This window comes from Cynocephalus volans, chromosome 12, assembly GCF_027409185.1.
Source record: "Cynocephalus volans isolate mCynVol1 chromosome 12, mCynVol1.pri, whole genome shotgun sequence".
Lineage (NCBI taxonomy): Eukaryota > Metazoa > Chordata > Mammalia > Dermoptera > Cynocephalidae > Cynocephalus > Cynocephalus volans.
The window spans coordinates 107035267-107056560 of NC_084471.1; the positions used below are offsets into that span (position 1 = coordinate 107035267).

General features: G+C 38.0%; 1 protein-coding gene across 1 annotated transcript; it reads right to left on the reverse strand.

Moving 5' to 3' along the window:
- Nucleotides 1-1701: 1701 nt before the first annotated feature.
- Nucleotides 1702-7386, reverse strand: CLEC4E (C-type lectin domain family 4 member E). Its single transcript, XM_063115765.1, has 6 exons — nt 7350-7386; nt 6428-6520; nt 5702-5791; nt 4629-4780; nt 3862-3977; nt 1702-1891 (listed from the first exon to the last, which is right to left on the reverse strand). Exons 1-6 carry the CDS (start codon nt 7384-7386, stop codon nt 1702-1704), a joined length of 678 nt encoding a protein of 225 aa, XP_062971835.1.
- Nucleotides 7387-21294: the final 13908 nt, after the last annotated feature.

Below are 21294 nucleotides of genomic sequence, written 5' to 3' on the forward strand. Positions count from 1 at the left end.
AGAATAGTGTGAAACTGAATGTTCTCTTAGAGTAATTTGACCATTTCAGTCTGGTCCTAGCTGAGCAATAGATACAATTCGGGTGAGATCCAATCCTTCAGTGGAAGAGAATAGAGAGAAAAGGGAGGTCCTGGAGTGAGTGGGCTTCTTTACAGTGTGTTTAGAGTTGAGGGTTAGCATTTCCCTAAGGAGGTGCATTAAAGTTTTGTGGCCAGAAAGTCTTTGAGTAGGAGTAAGTTCCATGAGTTGAAGAATTATTCATGTAAGAATGACTTACTCATGGTACAGGAAAGCACAGAGAAAACATATGCTTGGGCAGGAGATTAAAAACAGCATGAAATCAAGGAGAGGACAGACTTTTCAGGACCTCGAAAAAAGAGGACTTGATACAGAGACCGAATTCAGGCAATTGTTCAAAGGTACTTTCCAAAGTCCTCTCTGTTATGACTCTGTACTTACTCTGTGTTCCTATAATTCCATATAAATACTCACAAAGGTTTGCAAATTTTGTTCATCTTTTTAAAGAATCAACTTTTGGATTTGTTAATTTTTTGTATTGTTTTTTAATTGCCTATTTAATATATTTCTGCGGTAATCTTTGTTAATATTTATATTTGCTTTTGGTTTAGTTTGCTCTGCTTTTTCTATTTCCTTAAGGTAGAAGTTTGCATTGCTTATTTGAGATTTTTCTTATTTTTAATATAGGTGCCTACAAGTATAAATTTTTGTCTAAGCACTGAATGAGCCCTTCAACCTATAAATTTTGATATACTGTGCTTTGATCTTTGTCTCAAAGAGCTCCGTAATTTCCCTGTGATTTTTCTTTTACCTTTTGTTTATTTAAGGGACTATTGTTTAATTTGCACACATTTGTGAGTTTTCTAAATTTCCTTCTCTTATTGTGGTCAGAGAACATATTTTCTAATGATCTTAGTCTTTTTTTTAAAAAAGGAAAAATTTCAACAAAACAAACAAACAAAAGGTCATGAAAAAATTTCCATTATCTTTCAATTCTACTTTTCCATGAACTTTTTGAAGTGTCATTGTGTTTATGTTCTGTTTCATTTATTTATCTTGCTAAACTTAGATATTTAATTTCTGTTCTTGATTTCTTTTTATCAAGTGGGCTCGATATGCTTACAAATTAATTTGCCTTTGAACAGTTTTTTCATCCTCTGTTGAAATTAATTTGCCCTTTGCATGCTTTTAGAAGACTTTAGAGAGCTAGTTTAAATACTTGTAGAGATTATAAAATGAATATTTAAATTTTAATGTTTTACATCTCTAGCATTTGTGAAAAATTGAAGCCCTACTTGCTACAGTGTATTTTGTTATTCACCTGTTATTCAGTTTATGTATTTGTTATTTGAACAAATAAATGTGCATATCCTTTTAAAAAAAAAGATTGCAATTCCCACAGAAAATAAAAAATAAACAATAAATACTCACAAATGAGATAAAATTACCACAAGGAGCATTCCTTTCTTCTCATGGCATGCGTCAATGAATTGCTTTGAAAATTCTGGGAAGAGGACCTGAGACTAACGTTGAGGAAAACATCAGTCAATAGCATGAGTTATAACCTTCAAAACTGCTTGTTTTTATTTACATCACGGGAGTAAATACTTATGCAGTCCTCTGAAGTACAGTGCACACATTTCTTTTGTGGGGTTACGCTCTTGTTCCTCCTCATTTATACATTTAAGTTGTGCCTTTTGTTCTTCGAGGTTTTTCTTTGCTTGAAATATCTACTTCTGGCATTTCACAAATCCAAAACATATTGAAGAAACAGGGTACGTCATTCCAGTTTTGCCTTGGATTTGAAGAGTCTCGTATGGTGGCGCAGTCCTCCACAGTAGCTAAGTTGTTGGGCTCTCCTGCGTCCCAGAAGCTGCAAGAGAGCGATAAAGGGAGATTTTAAGTTCCAGCAAAAAGAGGGGAAGAGACCTAACATGTCAGGCAGAGTACATTTGTGCTATTTAACTTCACAATCCTGTTGTGAGGTAGGTATTAAAATCTCCATTTTATTGTTGAAGACAAAGATTCTCAGAAAAGCTAAACAATTTGCCTAAGTGATAGAAGCTGTGAGTCTTGAAGCTAAGCTGGATTTTCCTGACTTTCTGTTCTGTGTCTGAGGTCTTAGACCCAGAATGGGCAGTTTCGGCAGGGACTGATGTCCTGGCGGATTTGTTTCCTTTGCACTCATGTCTCATATCATGTTCGGTTCCCTTTATCCTTCACAGAGTATGTATTAACGCAGGGGCATCCCTTCAGTGGTGTTCCAAGGCTCGAGTGAAGCAAGTTTTGTAAAGTTGCAGAGCATCTGGGCTGGACTGCTAGAACCACTGCTTCCTAGCTGTATAATCATTTAACACCTTTGACCGTTAGTTTCCTCAAATGCCTAATGAAGATTCATACCATTGCAGTATCTCAGGAAGGTGTGATTTCGGTAAAATAAAATAATGAATGAGAAAAAAAAAACTTTGAAAACTCCAAAATGCTGTGCTTTAACGATGTAAGGCCATCATCAAAGAGAAAAGAGACATTATCAAGGGGTCCCAATTTTCACTCCTTTAAGAATCAGCCATCTTTCCTAAATCACTCTTTTTTTCTCATTTACCAGGGTAAAACTCTTTTTTTTTTTTTTTTTTTTTTTTAAATTTTATTTTGTCGATATACATTGTAGCTGATTATTGCTTCCCATCACCAAAACCTCCCTCCCTTCTCCCTCCCCCCTCCCCATCGACAATGTCCTTTCTGTTTGCTTGTTGTATCAACTTCAAATAATTGTGGTTGTTATATCTTCTTCCCCCCCCCCCCCGGTTTGTGTGTGTGTGTGTATGTGTGTGTGTGAATTTATATATTAATTTTTAGCTCCCTCCAATAAGTGAGAACATGTGGTATTTCTCTTTCTGTGCCTGACTTGTTTCACTTAATATAATTCTCTCAAGGTCCACCCATGTTGTTGCAAATGGCAGTATTTCATTCGTTTTTATAGCTGAGTAGTATTCCATTGTGTAGATGTACCACATTTTCCGTATCCACTCATCTGATGATGGGCATTTGGGCTGGTTCCAACTCTTGGCTATTGTAAAGAGTGCTGCGATGAACATTGGGGAACAGGTATACCTTCGACTTGATGATTTCCATTCCTCTGGGTATATTCCCAACAGTGGGATGGCTGGGTCGTATGGTAGATCTATTTGCAATTGTTTAAGGAACCTCCATACCATTTTCCATAGAGGCTGCACCATTTTGCAGTCCCACCAACAATGTATGAGAGTTCCTTTTTCTCCGCAGCCTCGCCAGCATTTATCGTTCAGAGTCTTTTGGATTTTAGCCATCCTAACTGGGGTTAGATGGTATCTCAATGTGGTTTTGATTTGCATTTCCCGGATGCTGAGTGATGTTGAGCATTTTTTCATATGTCTGTTGGCCATTTGGATATCTTCCTTAGAGAAATGCCTACTTAGCTCTTTTGCCCATTTTTTAATTGGGTTGCTTGTTTTCTTCTTGTAAAGTTGTTTGAGTTCCTTATATATTCTTTTACCAGGGTAAAACTCTTAATTCCAGTCTTGTGTCTTCTGCATTCCCAATGAATGGTTCTTCTGTTCTAATCCCCTTCTTATTTCCATCTGCTATTTGCCCTTTATTCTCGAGACAGTTCCAGGAAATGGGAGAGGCAGGTGCTTGTGCTTCTGTTTCCTCTACACCAGCTATTCCCGTGCCTGCAACTAACACCACCAGGGATGGCCCTGAATATATCTCATGCAACAGGAGGGGCTTCTGAGAACCCCCTCAGCAGAGGTCTAACTTAAGATTTGGGGCAGAGTTGCATTTCTCCTACAAGGAGGTGCTTACCTCAGAGTGTACGTGAAAGGTGTGCCATCCACCCACTGCCACTGACGCTCGCTCACCTGGTCCGTCAGTCCAATATAAAACTCTCTCTTTCTAGGTTTCTTGTGGAAAAGGAATTCCTATGGAAGATACACCATCAAAAAATAGAAAATCAATTATTTCAGCTCTGTGCAAATGTTGAAGGTAATTGTTATTAAAAGAGGTAAAATAGGATCTAGACTAGAGATAACAGATAAATGGGCCTGAAGCTGTAAGATTATGAGGACTATCTACTGATTTTTTTTTTTTATTGTGGCAAAATATACACAACATAAAATTAAACTGACAAAAAATGACCCTCAGCAGAGAAGGAGATTCCCGATAACTCATTCAGAGTTTACTGTTATTGGTTGCCAAATCCATTGCATATATTTAGAACAAACATTATTAATCACAGTTGAAAGATAATGGACAATATTTGCTTGCTTTGTTTCATATGATATGTTCATAAACCTCATGAAAATTTTAGAACTAAAACTAACCCCCAACCCTCCCCCGCCCCAGTTTAACTAATAAAGGAATTCCACAGGGAAATTCCCTCTTTCTTAGGATTTCCTAGTAATAAAAATAAAGTAGGTAGTGACGGACACAAACAGTAGGAACAGTACGCATTCCAGTACATTCATTTAACAAATAGCCGTTAAAGGTCAAACACTGTGCAAACGTATGGAAGAGGGATGGGCCCTGTGAAGAAGGCTGCATCGACGCTGGAGGAGCTGTGCTCCTGCTACCTGCTCCTCCTGGGTGTTGATAACCACCAGATGAGCCCCCATGTCTGAGCAGTTTCTTAAACTCGATGCCCATGTTAAGGTGTTAGTAGAAAAGAAGTAGCAGCTAGATTGAAAGTGTTCCCAGTTCAACGGGCAGCAACTCTTCACTGAACCTAGGAGGAGAGAAGTTTCAGTGAGTGTCCCTGGGGAACTGATGAAGAAAACGAAACTTCATTTGGCACCATGCCATCCATGAGTCAGAAGCCTCGGAATCTCTTGTTCATACCCATCTTGCTATCTAAGACTTTAGATAATTCCAATGTCAAAAACACAAACAGCATTTTTTTTTTTTTTTCTTTTGAACATAATCCTTATTTTCTAGATGTCAGTGCCAGTGAATGCAGCCATGTATGCAATCTATCTCAGTTACGCTGTTGATGTAGAACTCTGTTATCTGCTCTTAGACTGCCAAGATCATAGAAAGTTAGGCTCTTTATCTGGGTTGCTTATCCTAAGCAACTGTCTCTAATGCTGCCTAAACAATGTGCCCTCAACCAAATATCCAAACTGTGGTGTATAGATGGCTAAATTTCTTAGAATTTCAGCCTTTAAATTTACTAAAAATAAGTAGTTCGATCCCTCTCACTTTAGGGTTGAAGAAATGACAGATCAGAGAAGGAAGTCACTTTCCCAGTGTCATACAGCATTTTGCTGAGACTTGGAACAGGATGATATGTTAGGGCACAGGGAATATATTTCTGAAGTATTTCCAGATTCTAAAAAAAATAAAAATAAAAGAACACTCCTGGGAATTAACCCCTTCCACTTCCACATTTACTGTTCAGATGTATACCTTGAATTTATTCTAAAAGTCTGCTATAATGTTCCAAAGATTTCCTGCCCCAAGGTTAATTGCATTTACAAACTTCTGTTCCCATACTCTTTCCAACTCCTCATTATTCTCTTACAGCACAGGCAGGATTTTACATTTAATTTTTGAAAAATAGAACCTTATCCAAATATACATATCTCAAAGTCAATCTGGAAGCCAGAAAACATTGATATATAAATTTCAGCTTTGGGGTCTATTATACCTGCTCCGTCATTGTGGCAGGAAAGCTCCATGAAATTCTCAGGTGGTTGGAACTTTTTCTCATCACAGCTTTGAAAGATGTGATAGGTCACTGTAAGGAAAGGAGCACAGTTAATGTTCATTACTATTTTTTGATAAAAATCAATTTCCTGTTTTGTATATAACAAAAATGGCAATAATTATCATGATTCTCTTTATCTACTTTTCCTTCCACATGTGGAAGCACTGGGATTCACTTACTCAAAGAAAGAAGAGGAATTCACACTTCACAGGTTTCCTGATTTATGAAGCTGGATACACTTCATTGCAGACCTAAAGGCCCTGAGAAGAAATGCATTTGCACTCTCTCTCATGCCAAGTCTAACGCTCTCTATCTTTCCTTCCAAAAAGTAATTTCTTGTGTCTTTGGTCTTGACCAGTGAGCCCAAGCTTCAAGCTAGGATCTCATAAAGATTACACTGATGATAGGGGTACGGTGGGGAAGACTCAAGACCAGCCAGGGGATGAAAAATGTCTATTATGAAAAATGTACCAGAGGTCAGTGTAACTTAGTAACAGTTCTGCACTAGTTGGGGTTTCTGGTTTGTGGAACAGCTCGGAGATTAATAAGGTGAAAAGTGAAATAGAAAGACCCTATGTGGGAGAAGAGAACACACAGGCATCAAGGAAGTGTTGATTCCCAATATTCACCAGGGAGAGTTAGATTGAATGTGGTCTTCAGACTCACCAACAACTCTAGTGATAAAACAGGCACTGAGAAGTAGGATGGAGACCCCAGCAACAGTCCAGAAGAACACCTGGGAAGACCAGCATCCTCGCTCTGTAGGAAGAAGGACACACACACGGTCAATCTTTGCCAAGCAAAACACAAAAGAGATTCTTATTTCCTTCCACTTGCATTGTCTGTACCGAGTAATTACCGAACTTCAGTATACATTAGAATCACTTGGAGGTCTCATTGAAACACACATTGCTGAGCCCCACCCTCAGAGTTGACAGTTCAGTAGAGCTTGTATGGAACCATCAAGTTCCCAGGGGCTGCTGATGCTGCTGGTCTGAGGACAATTTAAGAACCACTGGTATAATCCCTACCTAATTTTAAGACTCTCATGAGCTCAGATATGCAACTTCTCCTTTATAAGTCTTCCAGTTAAAATACTTTAATATTTTCTAAGGCTTTTTCCGCCTTATCCCTTTCTACCTTTCTCTCTCTCTCTGCTTTTCTTGTCTCTTGCTCTCTTCTTTTAGTGTTTTGTTTTCCAAGCTTTTTGTAAATTAGTCACATAAAACATTGACAATCATCTAGCAGTCACTTTCCTTCTCCCAGTACACATTTCACAGACAAACAGGGTGAGTTCTATAGAAATGAAGTGACTTGTCCAAAGGGACACAGTGTGGTATATAGAAAGGACAGAAACAAGTCTGGTAGCTCTCCCTGAAAAGTCCAGCAAGCTTTCTAGTATAATATATAATCTTCTAATTTCTGTGTGTGTGTGTGTGTGTGTGTGTGTGTGTGTGTGTGTGTGTGCGCGCGCGCACTCATTTTTTTTACTTCATTGAGTACTTTTCCGTTATCCTGTCCCTCACCATATTTATCACCTGTTCCAAAAATAATTCTATGGAAGAAAAGGGAGAGTTGCAAATTTTACCTGTGCATTGTGATGCAGATGACTTGGAAGAATTCATTTTTTCTCTCTTTTTCTCATTCTCTCTCTTCCTCTCTTCAGTTGCTGAGTCCAGTAGTGTTTTGTTAGTAAAATTCAGGGAAAATGAATCTTGACGGATAAACACTTTACCTCTTTTCTGTGGCTGTGCATTTAAGTCAGGATTTCCTTTATTGCATAAGATGAACAAGGGAATTTACTGAGCAACGTGTCAGTTCTCACTTCAGGAAACAACAGAAAGAAGAAGTGACGAAATGGTAAGTATCAAAACAAGTAGGATAGTAGGTTGACCACTGGAAATATGACAGGCTTAGAAAACACCGTTTTATGTTGGTGGATAAAATATCTCTGCTTTCTTCACAGACTAACTCATCCACTAATTTTCTCTTGACACTGTGGAGCCCACTTCAGCACTCCCAACCTAACTTTTAAAAAAAATTTTAATTTGTCAATATACATTGCAGCTGATTTTTGTGTCTCTTTACCAATTCCTCTTCCCTCCACCCTCTCCCTCCTCCCCTCCATCAACATCATACCTGTTCACTTGTCTCAAAGAGTTCAAGGAATTGTTGGGAATGTTGTGTCTTCCCTGCCCCCCACCCCACCGTTTGTTTGTATATTTATTTATTTATTTATTTTTAGGTCTCACAAATAAGTGAGAACATGTAGTATTTCTCTTTCTGTACCTGACTTATTTCACTTAATATAATTTTTTCTTTTTCTAAGTCCATCCATGTTGCTGCGAATGGTAGTATTTCAGTCTTTTTTATAGCACAGTAGTATTCCATCATGTACATATACCACAGTTTCCTTATCCACTCATTTGATGTTGGACATTTGGGCTGGTTCCAACTCTTGGCTATTGTATATAGTGCTGCAATAAACACAGGAGTACAGGTATCCATTCGACATGATGATTTCCATTCCTCTGGGTATATACCCCACAGTGGAATAGCTAGATTATACAGTAGATGAATCTGTACTTGTTTGAGGAAACTCCATACCATTTTCTATAAAGGCTGCACCATTTTGCAGTCTCACCAACAGTGTAGGAGGGTTCTTTTTTCTCTGCAACCTCGCCAGCATTTATCATTCTCAGTCTTTTGGATATTAGCCACTCTAACTAGAGTAAGATGGTATTTCAGTGTGGTTTTGATTTGCATTTTCCAAATGCTGAGTGATGTTGAGCATTTTTTCATGTGTCTGTTGGCCATTTGTATATCTTCCTTTGAGAAATGCCTACTCAGTTCCTTGGCCCGTTTTTTAATTGGGATACTTGTTTTTTTGCTGTGAAGTTGTTTGAGTTCCCTGTATATTCTGTATATCCTTTGTCAGATGTATATTTTGCAAATGTTTTCTCCCACTCGGTTGTCTTCTCACTCTGTTAATTGTTTCTTTTGCTGTGCAAAAGATTTTTAGTTTGATATAATCCCATTTGTTTTTTTTTCCTTTGGTTGCCTGTGCTTTGGAGGTAGTATTCATGAAGTCTACACCCAATCTTACTTCCTGGAATTTTCCCTTATGTTTTCTTTAAGGAGTTTTATTGTTTCAGGGTGTATATTTAATTCTTTTTTTTTTTTTTTTTTTGTGACCAGTAAAGGGATCGCAACCCTTGGCTTGGTGTCGCCCACACCGCGCTCAGCCAGTGAGTGCACTGGCCATCTTTATATAGGATCCGAACCCGTGCCCTCGGCGCTCCCAGCGCCACACCCTCCCTAGTGAGCCACGGGGCCAGCCCTTGTATATTTAATTCTTTAATCCATTTTGAGTTGACTTTGATATATGATGAAAGATACGCATCTAGTTTCATTCTCCTACATACGATTATCCAGTTTTCCCAGTACCATTTGTTGAAAAAGCAGTCTTTTCCCCAGTATGTAGACTTGCTGCCTTTGTCAAAGATCAGATGGCTGAAGGCATATGGGTTAATTTCTGTGTTCTCTCTTCTGTTCCATTGATCTGTGTCTCTGTTTTTATGCTAGTGCCATGCTGTTTTGGTTATTATAGCTTTGTAATGTAGTTTAAAGTCAGGTATTGTTATGCCATCAGCTTTATTTTCTTGCTCAGGATTGCTTGGGCTATGCATGGTCTTATATTGTTCCATATAAATGTCTGGATGGCTTTTTCCATCTCAGAGAACAATGTCGTAGGAATTTTGATGGGAATTGCATTGAATCTGTGGATCTCTTTTGGTAGTATGGACATTTTCACAATTTTAATTCTTCCAATCCAAGAGCATGGGATATCTTTCTATCTTCATGTGTCCTCCTTAATTTCTCTCAGCAGTGGTTTGTACTTCTCATCGTAGAGATTTTTCACATCCTTGGTTAACTTTATTCCTAAGTATTTTATTTTTTTGGTGGCTGGTGTAAATGGGCTAGCTGTCTTGATTTTTTTTTCTGCATGTTCACTGTTGGAGTATAGAAATGCTACTGGTTTTTTTGTGCTGATTTTGTATCCTGCAACTTTGCTGAAATCATTTATCAACTCTAAGAGGTTTTGTAGAGGCTTTAGGCTGTTCGATATATAGGATCATATCATCCCAAAACAGGGACAGTTTGACTTCATCTTTTCCAATCTGTATGCCATTTATTCCCTTCTCTTCTCTGATTGATCTGGCTAGTACTTCCAACACTATGTTGAATAGGAGTGGTGAGAGTGGGCATCCTTGTCTAGTTCCTGTTCTTAAGGGAAAAGATTTCAGCTTTACTCTGTTCAGGATGATATTGGTAGTGGGCTTATCTTATTTGGCTTTAATTATGTTGAAATACCTTCCATCTATACCTAACTTGTAAAGAGTCTTTGTCATGAATGAATGTTGAATTTTGTCAAATGCTTTTTCAGTGTCTATAGAGATGATCATATGATCTTTGTCTTTGATTTTATTCATGTGGTGTATTACATTTATTCATTTGCATATGTTGAACCAACCTTGCATCACTGGGATGAATCCCAGTTGATCATGGTGTATCATTTTGTGTATGTGTTGCTGTATTCTGTTAGCTAGTATTTTACTGAGGATTTTTGCATCTATGTTCATCAAGGATATTGGCCTGTAGTTTTGTTTCTTTGCTGTATCTTTGTCTGGTTTTGGTATCAGGGTGATGTTTACCTCATAGAATGAGTTTGGGAGAATGGCCTCTGTTTCAATCTTTTGGAATAGTTTGTAGAGAATTGGTATCAATTCCTCTTTGAAGGATTGGTGGAATTCTGCAGTTAACCCATCTGGTCCTGGGCTTTTCTTTATTGGGAGCCTTCTGATAACAGCTTCAATCTCTTCTATTGTTATTGGTCTGTTCAGATTTTCTACATCTTCTTCACTCAGTTTTGGTAGTTTGTTTGGGTCCAGAAATTTATCCATTTCCTCCAGATTTTCAAATTTGGTGGTATATAGTTGTTTGTAGTAGTCTCTACTGATTGCTTGCATTTCTGAGGTATCAGTTGTAATATCACCTTTTTTCATTTCTAATTTTTGTTACTTGGATCTTCTCTCTTCTTTTTTTAGTTAGCCTTGCTAATGATTTGTCAATTTTATTTATCTGTTCATAAAACCAACTTTTTGATTCATTGACCTCTTGTATCATTTTTTGGGTTTCTATTTTATTAAGTTCTGCTCTGTTCTTAATTATTTCTCTCTATCTGCTAACTTTGGGTTTGGATCATTCTTGTTTTTCTAGTTCCTTAAGGTGAAGTGTTAGGTTGTTCACTTGCTGATGGAATTTGGATGTGTTGTCCCCTCCAAAACTCATGTGGAAATTTGATCTCCAATGTGTCAGTGTTGGAAACTGATTGAGTCATGGGGATGGATCCCCCATGAATGGATTAATGCTCTCCCTGGGGGAGGGAGGGATTCATGAGTGAGTTCTCACTCTATTAGTTCCTGCAAGAGCTTGTTGCTTAAAACGACCCTGGCACCTCCTCTCTCTCTCTCTCTCTTGCTTCCTCTCTCTTGCTTCCTGTCGCCATGTGATCTGCTTGTACCTGCTGGCTGCCTGCCACTTTCCACCATGTGTAGAAGCAGCCTGAGGCCCATGCCAGATGCAGCTGTCCCAGAATTGTAAGCCAAATAAACCTCTTTCCTTCATAAATTACCCAGGTTTTTATATGATGTATCATTATTTTCATTAGTTTCAATAAATTTTTTGATTGCCTATTTAATTTCGTCTTAGACCCATACATCATTAAGAAAATGGTGTTTAATTTCCATGTGTTTGTATAGTGTCCAGAGTTTTATTTGTTATTGATTTCTAATTTTAATCCATTGTGATCTGAAAAAATACATGGAATAATTCCAATTTTTTTGAATTTGTTGAGACCTGTTTTGTGACCTAACATGTGATCTATCCTGGAGAATGTTCCATGTGCTGATGAGAAGAATGCATATTCTGAGGTTGCTAGTTGGAATGGTCTGTAGATTATCTGCCAAGTCCGATTGGTCTAAAGTGTTATTTAGATCTTGTGTTTCTCTGTTGATTCTTTGCCCAGATGATCTGTCCAATATTGAGAGTGGGGTGTTCAGGTCCCCTGCTCTTATGGTATTAGTGTCTATCTCATTCTTTAGGTCTAATAGTGTTTGCTTTATAAATCTGGCTGCTTTGATGTTGGATGCATATGTATTTATGATTGTTATGTCTTCTTGATGGATAGATCCTTGTATCATTGTATAGTGGCCTTCTTTATCTCTTTTTATGGTTTTGGTTTAAAGTTTATTTTATCTGATATAAGAATAGCTACTCCAGCTTGTTTTTCATTTGTGTTTCCATGGTGTACCTTTTCCTATCCTTTCACTCTTAGTCTATGTATGTCTTTACAAGTGAGGTGAGTCTCTTGAAGGCAGCATATTGTTGGGCCCACCTTTTTAATCCAGTCAGTCAGTCTGTATCTTTGGAGTGGGGAATTTAATCCTTTTACATTAAGAGATGTTATTGAAAGGTATTAATTTACTCCTAGCATTTTATTGATTTTGGTTTGGATGTTTTAAGTATTTGTTTCTTTCTTTCTGATTTACTGTTTGTCTTCTGTGTTTGTTGGTTTCTTGGGTGGTAGATAAACATTTTTTTCTCTTTATTGTTAGCATTTTTATTTTACTAGTGGGTTTAGTTCTTTCTGGAGTACTTATGGCAGTGGTGGTTGTTTTTCAGGTACCAAATCCAGTAATCCCTGAGAATTTCTTGTAAGGCTGGTCTTGTGGTAGTGAACTACTGCAGTTTTTGTTTGTCTGAGAAATATATTTGTCCTTCATTCTGAAGGATAGCCTTGCTGGGTAAAGTATTCTTGGCTGGCAATTTTTCTCTTTTAGTATTTTGAATATATCATCTCATTCTTTTCTGGCTTTTAGGGTTTCTACTGAAAAGTCTGATATTAATCTGTTTGTGGCTCCCTTACAGGTGACTTGACGCTTCTCTCTTGCAGGTTTTAAGATTCTGTTTGTCTTTGAGTTTTTGCCAATTTGACTATAACATGTCTTGTAGAAGACCTTTTTGGGTTGAATATGTTTGGAGATCTTTGAGCCTCCTGAATCTGAAGACCTGTGTCTTTCTCTATACCTGGGAAGTTTTCTGCCATTATTTCATTGAAAGTGTTTTCAATGCCCTTTCCTTTTTCCTCCCCTTCTGGAATACCCATGATTCAGATATTTGAGTGCTTAAGGTTGTCTGTTATCTCTCTTAGATTCTCTTCAATTTTTAAAATTCTTTTTTCATTTTTTCTGTCCACCTGTGTTATTTTGAACAGCTCATCAAGGGCTGAAATTCTTCAAGGTCAGAAATTCTCTCTTCTGCTTATTCTAGCCTGATGTTTAGACTCTCTGTTGTGTTTTATATTGCATTGAATGAATCCTTCATCTCCACATGCTCTGCTTCATTCTTTTTCAGGGCATTGATTTCTTTGTACATGTCTTCTTTCAGGTCTGTGGGGAAAATAGGATAATTTAGTCAGACTCCCTCCACATTTCTTGTAAACAAGTTGTGTAGGTGGAGTTAGTGTGCATGTGCACCAATGTATCTTTTTAGTTATTGCTATTGTGTGTTCTTGAGTTTGTGAAGCAGGCTGGCTGGCTGGCTGGCTTCTAAATATAGAACATGCTTACTCTGCTGTCAGCTGCTGAGTTTCAGTTTTTTCTTTGGACTTTGCCTTAGCAGTTGAGTTTCTGAGTTTCTCTGTGGACTGCTTAGCTCATAATGTTGTGTGTGCTGAATAAGGACTATTCCTACTTCATCCAAGACTCCAAGGACCTTTTTGCCAGTTACCTAGCTCATAGACCTGTGTCTGAATGCTTTGTGAATGGGCTCTAGGGGTCTGTGAGCACCAGACCCAGCCCTAGCTCTACATGATCCTGCATACTTTTACTCATTTCATTGTGTTTTCTAACTGAATTTTCTTGTATCTCATTTAGTTTCCTTAGAATTGTTGCTCAAAATTCAGGGGTGGCCCATGGTTCATTTGAGAGTGTGGTGCTGATAACACCAAGGCCATGGGTTTGGACCCCTATATAATAGGGATGGCCAGTTAGCTCAGTTCGGGGAGTGTGGTGCTGACAATACCAAGTCAAGGGTTGAGATCTCCTTACCTGTCATCTTTAAAAAAAAAAAAAAAAAAAAAAAAAAGAATTATTGCTCAAAATTCCTTATCAGTCATTTCAAGGACCTCCTGTTATATAGGATCTAGAACTTGAGATTTATTATTTTCCTTTGGTGGTGTCTTACTTTCTTTATTTTTCATATTTCTGGTATCTTTCCTTTGGTGTTTAGTAATTGTGGCAGGGTATTTCATGGTCCACTCATTCGGCCCTAGTTTCCTGCTAGGATTCTGCAGGGACTGCCAATTTGGTGCAGCTGCTTCGGGGCCTGTGTCCAGTGGCTTGGGCCTCCCTGGGTGACAGGAACTGGCCTGGGCTGGGAGTCCCACGGAGCAGTGCCTGCCTCTTCTGGCACGGGTGGCTCTTGGGCTTCTTTGGGTGGTGTGGACTGGCCTGGGCTGGGAGTCCCATGGCAGTCCCAATTTCAGTTTTGATCTGGACCACCCACATGTTTGTTAACTAAAAAGGAAAATTAAATTCCAAATTCTCCCAACACTTAGCACAGTCCTGGGCATTGAGTGTATGTATTCATCATCTAGCAATATGAATTTCTTTTCATATTTTATGGTTTTCTTCCCCCTTCATTTGCAGATCCTGAACATTTTAGTATGGTGGATTTACATCCCTGTATTATTACATTTCTGTTGCTATACTAGAATACCTGAAACTGGGTAATTTATAAAGAACAGAGGCTTTTTTGACTTACGATTCTGGGACAGCTGCATCTGGCACTGGCCTCGGGCTGATTCAGCTCATGGCAGAAAGTGGCAGGCAGCTGGCAGGTACAAGCAGATCACATGGCAAGAGGAAGCAAGAGAGAGAGAGGGGAGGTGCCAGGTTCTTTTTAAACAACCAGTTCGCATAGGAATTAGTAGAGTGAGATCTCAATTAGGACCCCCAACCCCAGAGACAGCATTAATCCATTCATGAGGGATCCGACCCCATGACTCAAACAGCTTCCAGCATTCACTGCCACATTGGGGATCAGATTTCCACATGAGTTTTGGAGGGGACAGCACAACCAAGCTCTATCACCTGTAATGCTACCACCCAGGGAAAATTTGTTCCTATTTATTGGTGTTAGCATCTGGTCTTTTTTTCTGTGTAATTATAGAGCATCATACATATATTAGGAATATTCTATTTACAGATTGTTTTTTACTCTTTTATCAGTGTATAAAATTTTATGAACATTTTCACCTATCGATTTTTTATTTTATTTATTTATTTATTTATTTTTCATATTCCAATAAAACTTTATTTACAAAAACAGGTACTGGGTGGGATTTCGCCTGTAGGCCGTAATTTGCCAATCCTTGTTTTAACCTAGCGATGAGGAAATACAGTCATGTGCCTCATAATGATGTTTTGGTTGATGGACAGCATATACAATAAAGGTCCCATAAGATTATAATGGAGCTGGAAAATTCCTATCACTTAGCACATATGCATTATCCATGTAGCAGCAATAGGCTATACCATATAGCCTAGGTGTGTAGTAGGCTAATACCATCTAGGTTTGTGTAGGTACACTCTCTGATGATTGCACAACAATAAAATGACCTAACGATGCATTTCTCAAAACATATCCCCGCCATTGAGCAAAGCATGACTGTAATAAACAATTTTATAACTTTTCATTTCTTTCTCCCTTTACTTTCCAATTACAGTTAGTTACATATGGTTTAAGATATCAGGAAAAATTATATTTACATTCTGTTATATCACTCTAATTTCCATATTTACTCAGGTCTAGGTTCTACATTCAACAGATTCATTCAGTGCTTACTACCAATACTTTTATTTTTTTAAAATTTTTAAATTTTATTTTGTTGATATACATTGTGGCTGATTATTATTGCCCATCACCAAAACGTCCCTCCCTCCTCCCGCCCCCCCCCAACAATGTCCCCTCTGTTTGCTTGTCATATCAACTTCAAGGAATTGTGGTTGTTATATCTTCTCCCCCCCCCCAGTTTTACTGTGTGTGTGTGTGTGTATGTGTGTGTGTGTGTGAATTTATATATTAATTTTTAGCTCCCACCAATAAGTGAGAACATGTGGTATTTCTCTTTCTGTGCCTGACTTGTTTCACTTAATATAATTCTCTCAAGGTCCATCCATGTTGTTGCAAATGGCAGTATTTCATTCTTTTTTATAGCTGAGTAGTATTCCATTGTGTAGATGTGCCACATTTTCCGTATCCACTTATCCAATGATGGACATTTCAGCTGGTTTCAACTCTTGGCTATTGTAAAGAGTGCTGCGATGAACATTGGGGAACAGGTATACCTTCGACTTGATGATTTCCATTCCTCTGGGTATATTCCCAACAGTGGGATAGCTGGGTCGTATGGTAGATCTATCTGCAATTGTTTGAGGAACCTCCATACCATTTTCCATAGAGGCTGCACCATTTTGCAGTCCCACCAACAATGTATGAGAGTTCCTTTTTCTCCACAACCTTGCCAGCATTTATTGTTCAGAGTCTTTTGGATTTTAGCCATCCTAACTGGGGTTAGATGGTATCTCAGTGTGGTTTTGATTTGCATTTCCCGGATGCTGAGTGATGTTGAGCATTTATTCATAGGTCTGTTGGCCATTTGTATATCTTCCTTAGAGAAATGCCAACTTAGCTCTTTTGCCCATTTTTTGATTGGGTTGCTTGCTTTTTTCTTATCAAGTTGTTTGAGTTCCTTATATATTCTGGATATTAATCCTTTGTCAGATGTATATTTTGCAAATATTTTCTCCCACTCTGTTGGTTGTCTTTTAACTCTGTTAATTGTTTCTTTTGCTGTGCAGAAGCTTTTTAGTTTGATATAATCCCATTTGTTTATTTTTCCTTTGGTTGCCCGTGCTTTTGGGGTCATATTCATGAAGTCTGTGTCCAGGCCTATTTCCTGAAGTGTTTCTCCTATGTTTTCTTTAAGAAGTTTTATTGTCTCAGAGTGTATATTTAAATCGTGAATCCATTTTGAGTTGATTTTAGTATATGGTGAGAGGAATGGGTCTAGTTTCATTCTCCTGCATATGGATATCCAATTATCCCAGCACCATTTGCTGAAGAGGCAGTCCCTTCTCCAGTGAATAGGCTTGGTGCCTTTGTCAAAGATCAGATGGCAGTAAGTGTGTGGGTTGATTTCTGGATTCTCTATTCTATTCCATTGATCAGTGTGTCCGTTTTGATGTCAGTACCATACTGTTTTGGTTATTATAGCTTTGTAGTATAGCTTAAAGTCAGGTAGTGTTATGCCTCCAGCTTTATTTTTTTGGCTCAGCATTGCTTTGGCTACACGTGGTCTTTTATTATTCCATATAAATGTCTGCGTAGTTCTTTCCATTTCTGAGAAAAATATCTTTGGAATTTTGATGGGGATTGCATTGAATTTGTATATCACTTTGGGTAGTATGGACATTTTCACTATGTTGATTCTTCCAATCCAAAAGCATGAGATATCTTTCCATCTTCTTGTATCCTCTCTAATTTCTCTCAGCAGTGGTTTGTAGTTCTCATTTTAGAGATTTTTCACCTCCTTGGTTAACTCAATTCCTAAGTATTTTATTTTTTTGGTGGCTATTGTAAATGGGCAGGCTTTCTTGATTTCTCGTTCTGCATGTTCACTGTTGGAGAAAAGAAATGCTACTGATTTTTGTGTGTTGATTTTGTATCCAGCTACTGTGCTGAAGTCATTTATCACCTCCAAGAGTTTTTTTGTAGAGGTTTTAGGCTGTTCGATATATAGGAGGATCATGTCATCTGCAAACAGGGACAGTTTGACTTCATCTTTTCCAATCTGGATGCCCTTTATTTCCTTCTCTTCTCTGATTGCTCTGGCTAGTACTTCAACGCTATGTTGAATAGGAGTGGTGAGAGTGGGCATCCTTGTCTAGTTCCTGTTCTTAAAGGAAAAGCTTTCAGCTTTTCCCCATTCAGGATGATATTGGCAGTGGGTTTGGCATATATGGCTTTAATTATGTTGAGATACTTTCCCTCTATACCTAACTTATAGAGGGTCTTTGTCATGAATGAGTGCTGAACTTTATCTAATGCTTTTTCAGCATCTATAGAGATGGTCATAAGGTCCTTGTGTTTGACTATATTAATATGGTGTATCACATTTATTGATTTGCGTATGTTGAACCAACCTTGCATCCCTGGGATGAATCCCACTTGATCGTGGTGAATAATTTTATGTATGTGTTGCTGTATTCTGTTTGCTAGTATTTTAGTGAGGATTTTTGCATCTATATTCATCAAGGACATCTGCCTGTAGTTTTCTTTTTTGGTTATATCTTTACCTGGTTTTGGTATCAGGATGATGTTTGCTTCATAGAATGAGTTTGGGAGATTTGCGTCTGTTTCAATCTTTTGGAATAGTTTGTAAAGAATCGGTTTCAATTCCTCTTTGAATGTTTGGTAAAATTCTGCTGTGAATCCATCTGGTCCTGGGCTTTTCTTTGTTGGGAGCCTTCTGATAACAGCTTCAATCTCCTTTATTGTTATTGGTCTGTTCAATTTTTCTACGTCTTCACGGTTCAGTTTTGGGAGCTTGTGTGTGTCCAGAAATTTATCCATTTCCTCCAGATTTTCAAACTTGTTGGCGTATAGTTGTTTATAGTAGTCTCGAATGATTCCTTGTATTTCAGATGAATCAGTTGTAATATCGCCTTTTTCATTTCTAATTTTTGTTATTTGAATCTTCTCTCTTCTTTTTTTGTTGTTAGCCATGCTAATGGTTTGTCAATTTTATTTATCTTTTCAAAAAACCAACTTTTTGATTCGTTGATCTTTTGTATTATTATTTGGGTTTCAATTTCATTCAGTTCTGCTCTGATCTTAATGATTTCTTTCCGTCTGCTAACTTTAGGTTTGGATTGTTCTTGTTTTCTAGTTCTTTAAGGTGAAGAGTTAGGTTGTTCACTTGCCATCTTTCCATTCTTCTGAAGTGAGCATTTAATGCAATAAATTTCCCCCTCAATACTGCTTTTGCAGTATCCCACAGGTGTTGGTATGATGTATCATTGTTTTCATTAGTTTCAATAAATTTTTTGATTTCCTGCTTGATTTCTTCTTGGACCCATATGTCATTAAGTAGAATGCTGTTTAATTTCCATGTGTTTGTATAGTTTCCAGAGTTTTGTTTGTTATTAATTTCTAGTTTTAATCCATTGTGGTCTGAGAAGATACATGGGATAATTCCAATTTTTTTGAATTTATTGAGACTTGATTTGTGACCTAATATGTGATCTATCCTGGAGAATGATCCATGTGCTGATGAGAAGAATGAATATTCTGAAGTTGTTGGGTGGAATGTTCTGTAGATATCTGCCAATTCCAATTGGTGTAGAGTCTTGTTTAGATCTTGTGTTTCTCTACTGATTCTTTGCCTAGATGATCTGTCTAATATTGACAGTGGGGTGTTCAGGTCCCCTGCTATTATGGTATTAGTGTCTATTTCCTTCTTTAGGTCTAATAGAGTTTGTTTTATAAATCTGGCTGCTCCAACATTGGGTGCGTACATATTTATGATTGTTATGTCTTCTTGATGGATCAGTCCTTTTATCATTAAGTAGTGTCCCTCATTGTCTCTTTTTATGGTTTTTAGTTTAAAGTCTATTTTGTCAGATATAAGAATAGCTACTCCAGCTCGTTTTTCTTTTCTGTTTGCATGGTAAATCTTTTTCCATCCTTTCACTCTTAGTCTGTGTGAATCTTTATGGGTGAGGTGGGTCTCTTGTAGGCAGCATATAGTTGGGTCCTCCTTTTTAATCCAGTCAGCTAGTGTGTGTCTTTTGATTGGGGAATTTAAGCCTTTTACATTAAGAGTTGTTATTGAAAGGTGTTGATTTATTCCTAGCATTTTATTGGTTATTTGGTTGTCTTAGGTGTCTTTTGTTCCTTGCTTTCTGATTTACTGTTTGTTTTCTGTGTTTGTTGGTTCCTTAGGTTGTAGATAGCATTTTTGTTTGTATGTTTTCTCTTCATGAATGCCATTTTTATTATACTAGTGGGTTTTGATTTTTCCTGCGTTTTTATGGCAGTGGTAGTTATTTTTCAGGAACCAAACCCAGTATTCCCTTGAGGATTTCTTGTAAGGGTGGTCATGTGGTAGTGAACTCCCACAGTTTTTGTTTGTCTGAGAAATATACTATTTGCCCTTCATTTCGGAAGGATAGCCTTGCAGGGTAGAGTATTCTTTGCTGGCAATCTTTGTCTTTTAGTATTTTGAAAATATCATCTCATTCCTTTCTAGCTTTTACGGTTTGTGATGAAAAGTTTGCTGTTAGCCTGATTCGTGCTCCCTTATAGGTGATTTGACGCTTCTCTCTTGCAGCTTTTAAGATTCTCTCTTTGTCTCTGAGTTTTGCCAATTTGACTATAACATGTCTTGGAGAAGGCCTTTTTGGGTTGAATATGTTTGGAGATCGTTGAGTTTCCTGGATCTGAAGATCTGTGATTTTTCCTATACCTGGGAAGTTTTCTGCCACTATTTTGTTGAATATGTTTTCAATGCAATCTCTGTTTTCCTCCCCTTCTGGAATACCCATGACTCGGATATTTGAGCGCTTAAGGTTGTCTGATATCTCTCTCAGGTTTTCTTCAATGTCTTTGATTCTTTTTTCTTTCTTTTTGTCTGCTTGTGTTATTTCAAACAGCCCATCTTCAAGTTCAGAGGTTCTCTCTTCAACTTCGACAAGCCTGCTGGTTAAACTCTCCGTTGTGTTTTTTATTTCGCTGAATAAATTCTTCAGTTCGGCAAGTTCTGCTACATTTTTTTTCAGGACATTGATTTCCTTGTACATTTCCTCTTTCAGATCCTGTATACTTTTCCTCATTTCATCATGATGTCTAGCTGAGTTTTCTTGTATCTCATTCAGTTTCCTTAGAATTGTCACTCAAAATTCCTTGTCAGTCATTTCAAGGGCTTCTTGTTCTATAGGATCTAGAGTTTGAGATTTATTAACTTTTGGTGGTGTACTTTCTTGATTTTTTGTATTTCTGGTATCTTTTTTTTTTGATGTTTATTCATTGTGGCAGGGGGTTTCACAGTCCACTGGTTTGAGACCATTGACTAACTAAGATGTTGCTGTGGTTGCCAATTTGGTATGGCTACCTCCGTGACTGCTCAGTTGGCCTCTAGTGCCTTGTGTGTGTGGTTGCCTCGGGTCTTGGGCCTCTCCGGGGATCCACGTCTCTGGTCAGCTTGGACTCTGCTGGGCTACTGGATCACGGGGTGGGACCACAGGGTGTGTGGTCTCTGCTGAGCTTCCACTTCCCATGCAGGACTTCTCCCTGTTCCATGTGCTCTGGCCCGGGCTGCTGGATCACGTAGTGGTGTCCCCACAGGG

Bases quoted from the DNA above. Each gene is read 5' to 3' on its own strand.
- CLEC4E (XM_063115765.1), bottom strand. From the start codon at position 7,386: ATGAATTCTTCCAAGTCATCTGCATCACAATGCACAG. The intron at 6,521-7,349 runs GTAAAATTTGCA...TTCTTCCTACAG, and splicing joins ATCTGCATCACAATGCACAG to AGCGAGGATGCTGGTCTTCC. The intron at 3,978-4,628 runs GTAGCAGGAGCA...TATCTTCCATAG, and splicing joins TCAACACCCAGGAGGAGCAG to GAATTCCTTTTCCACAAGAA.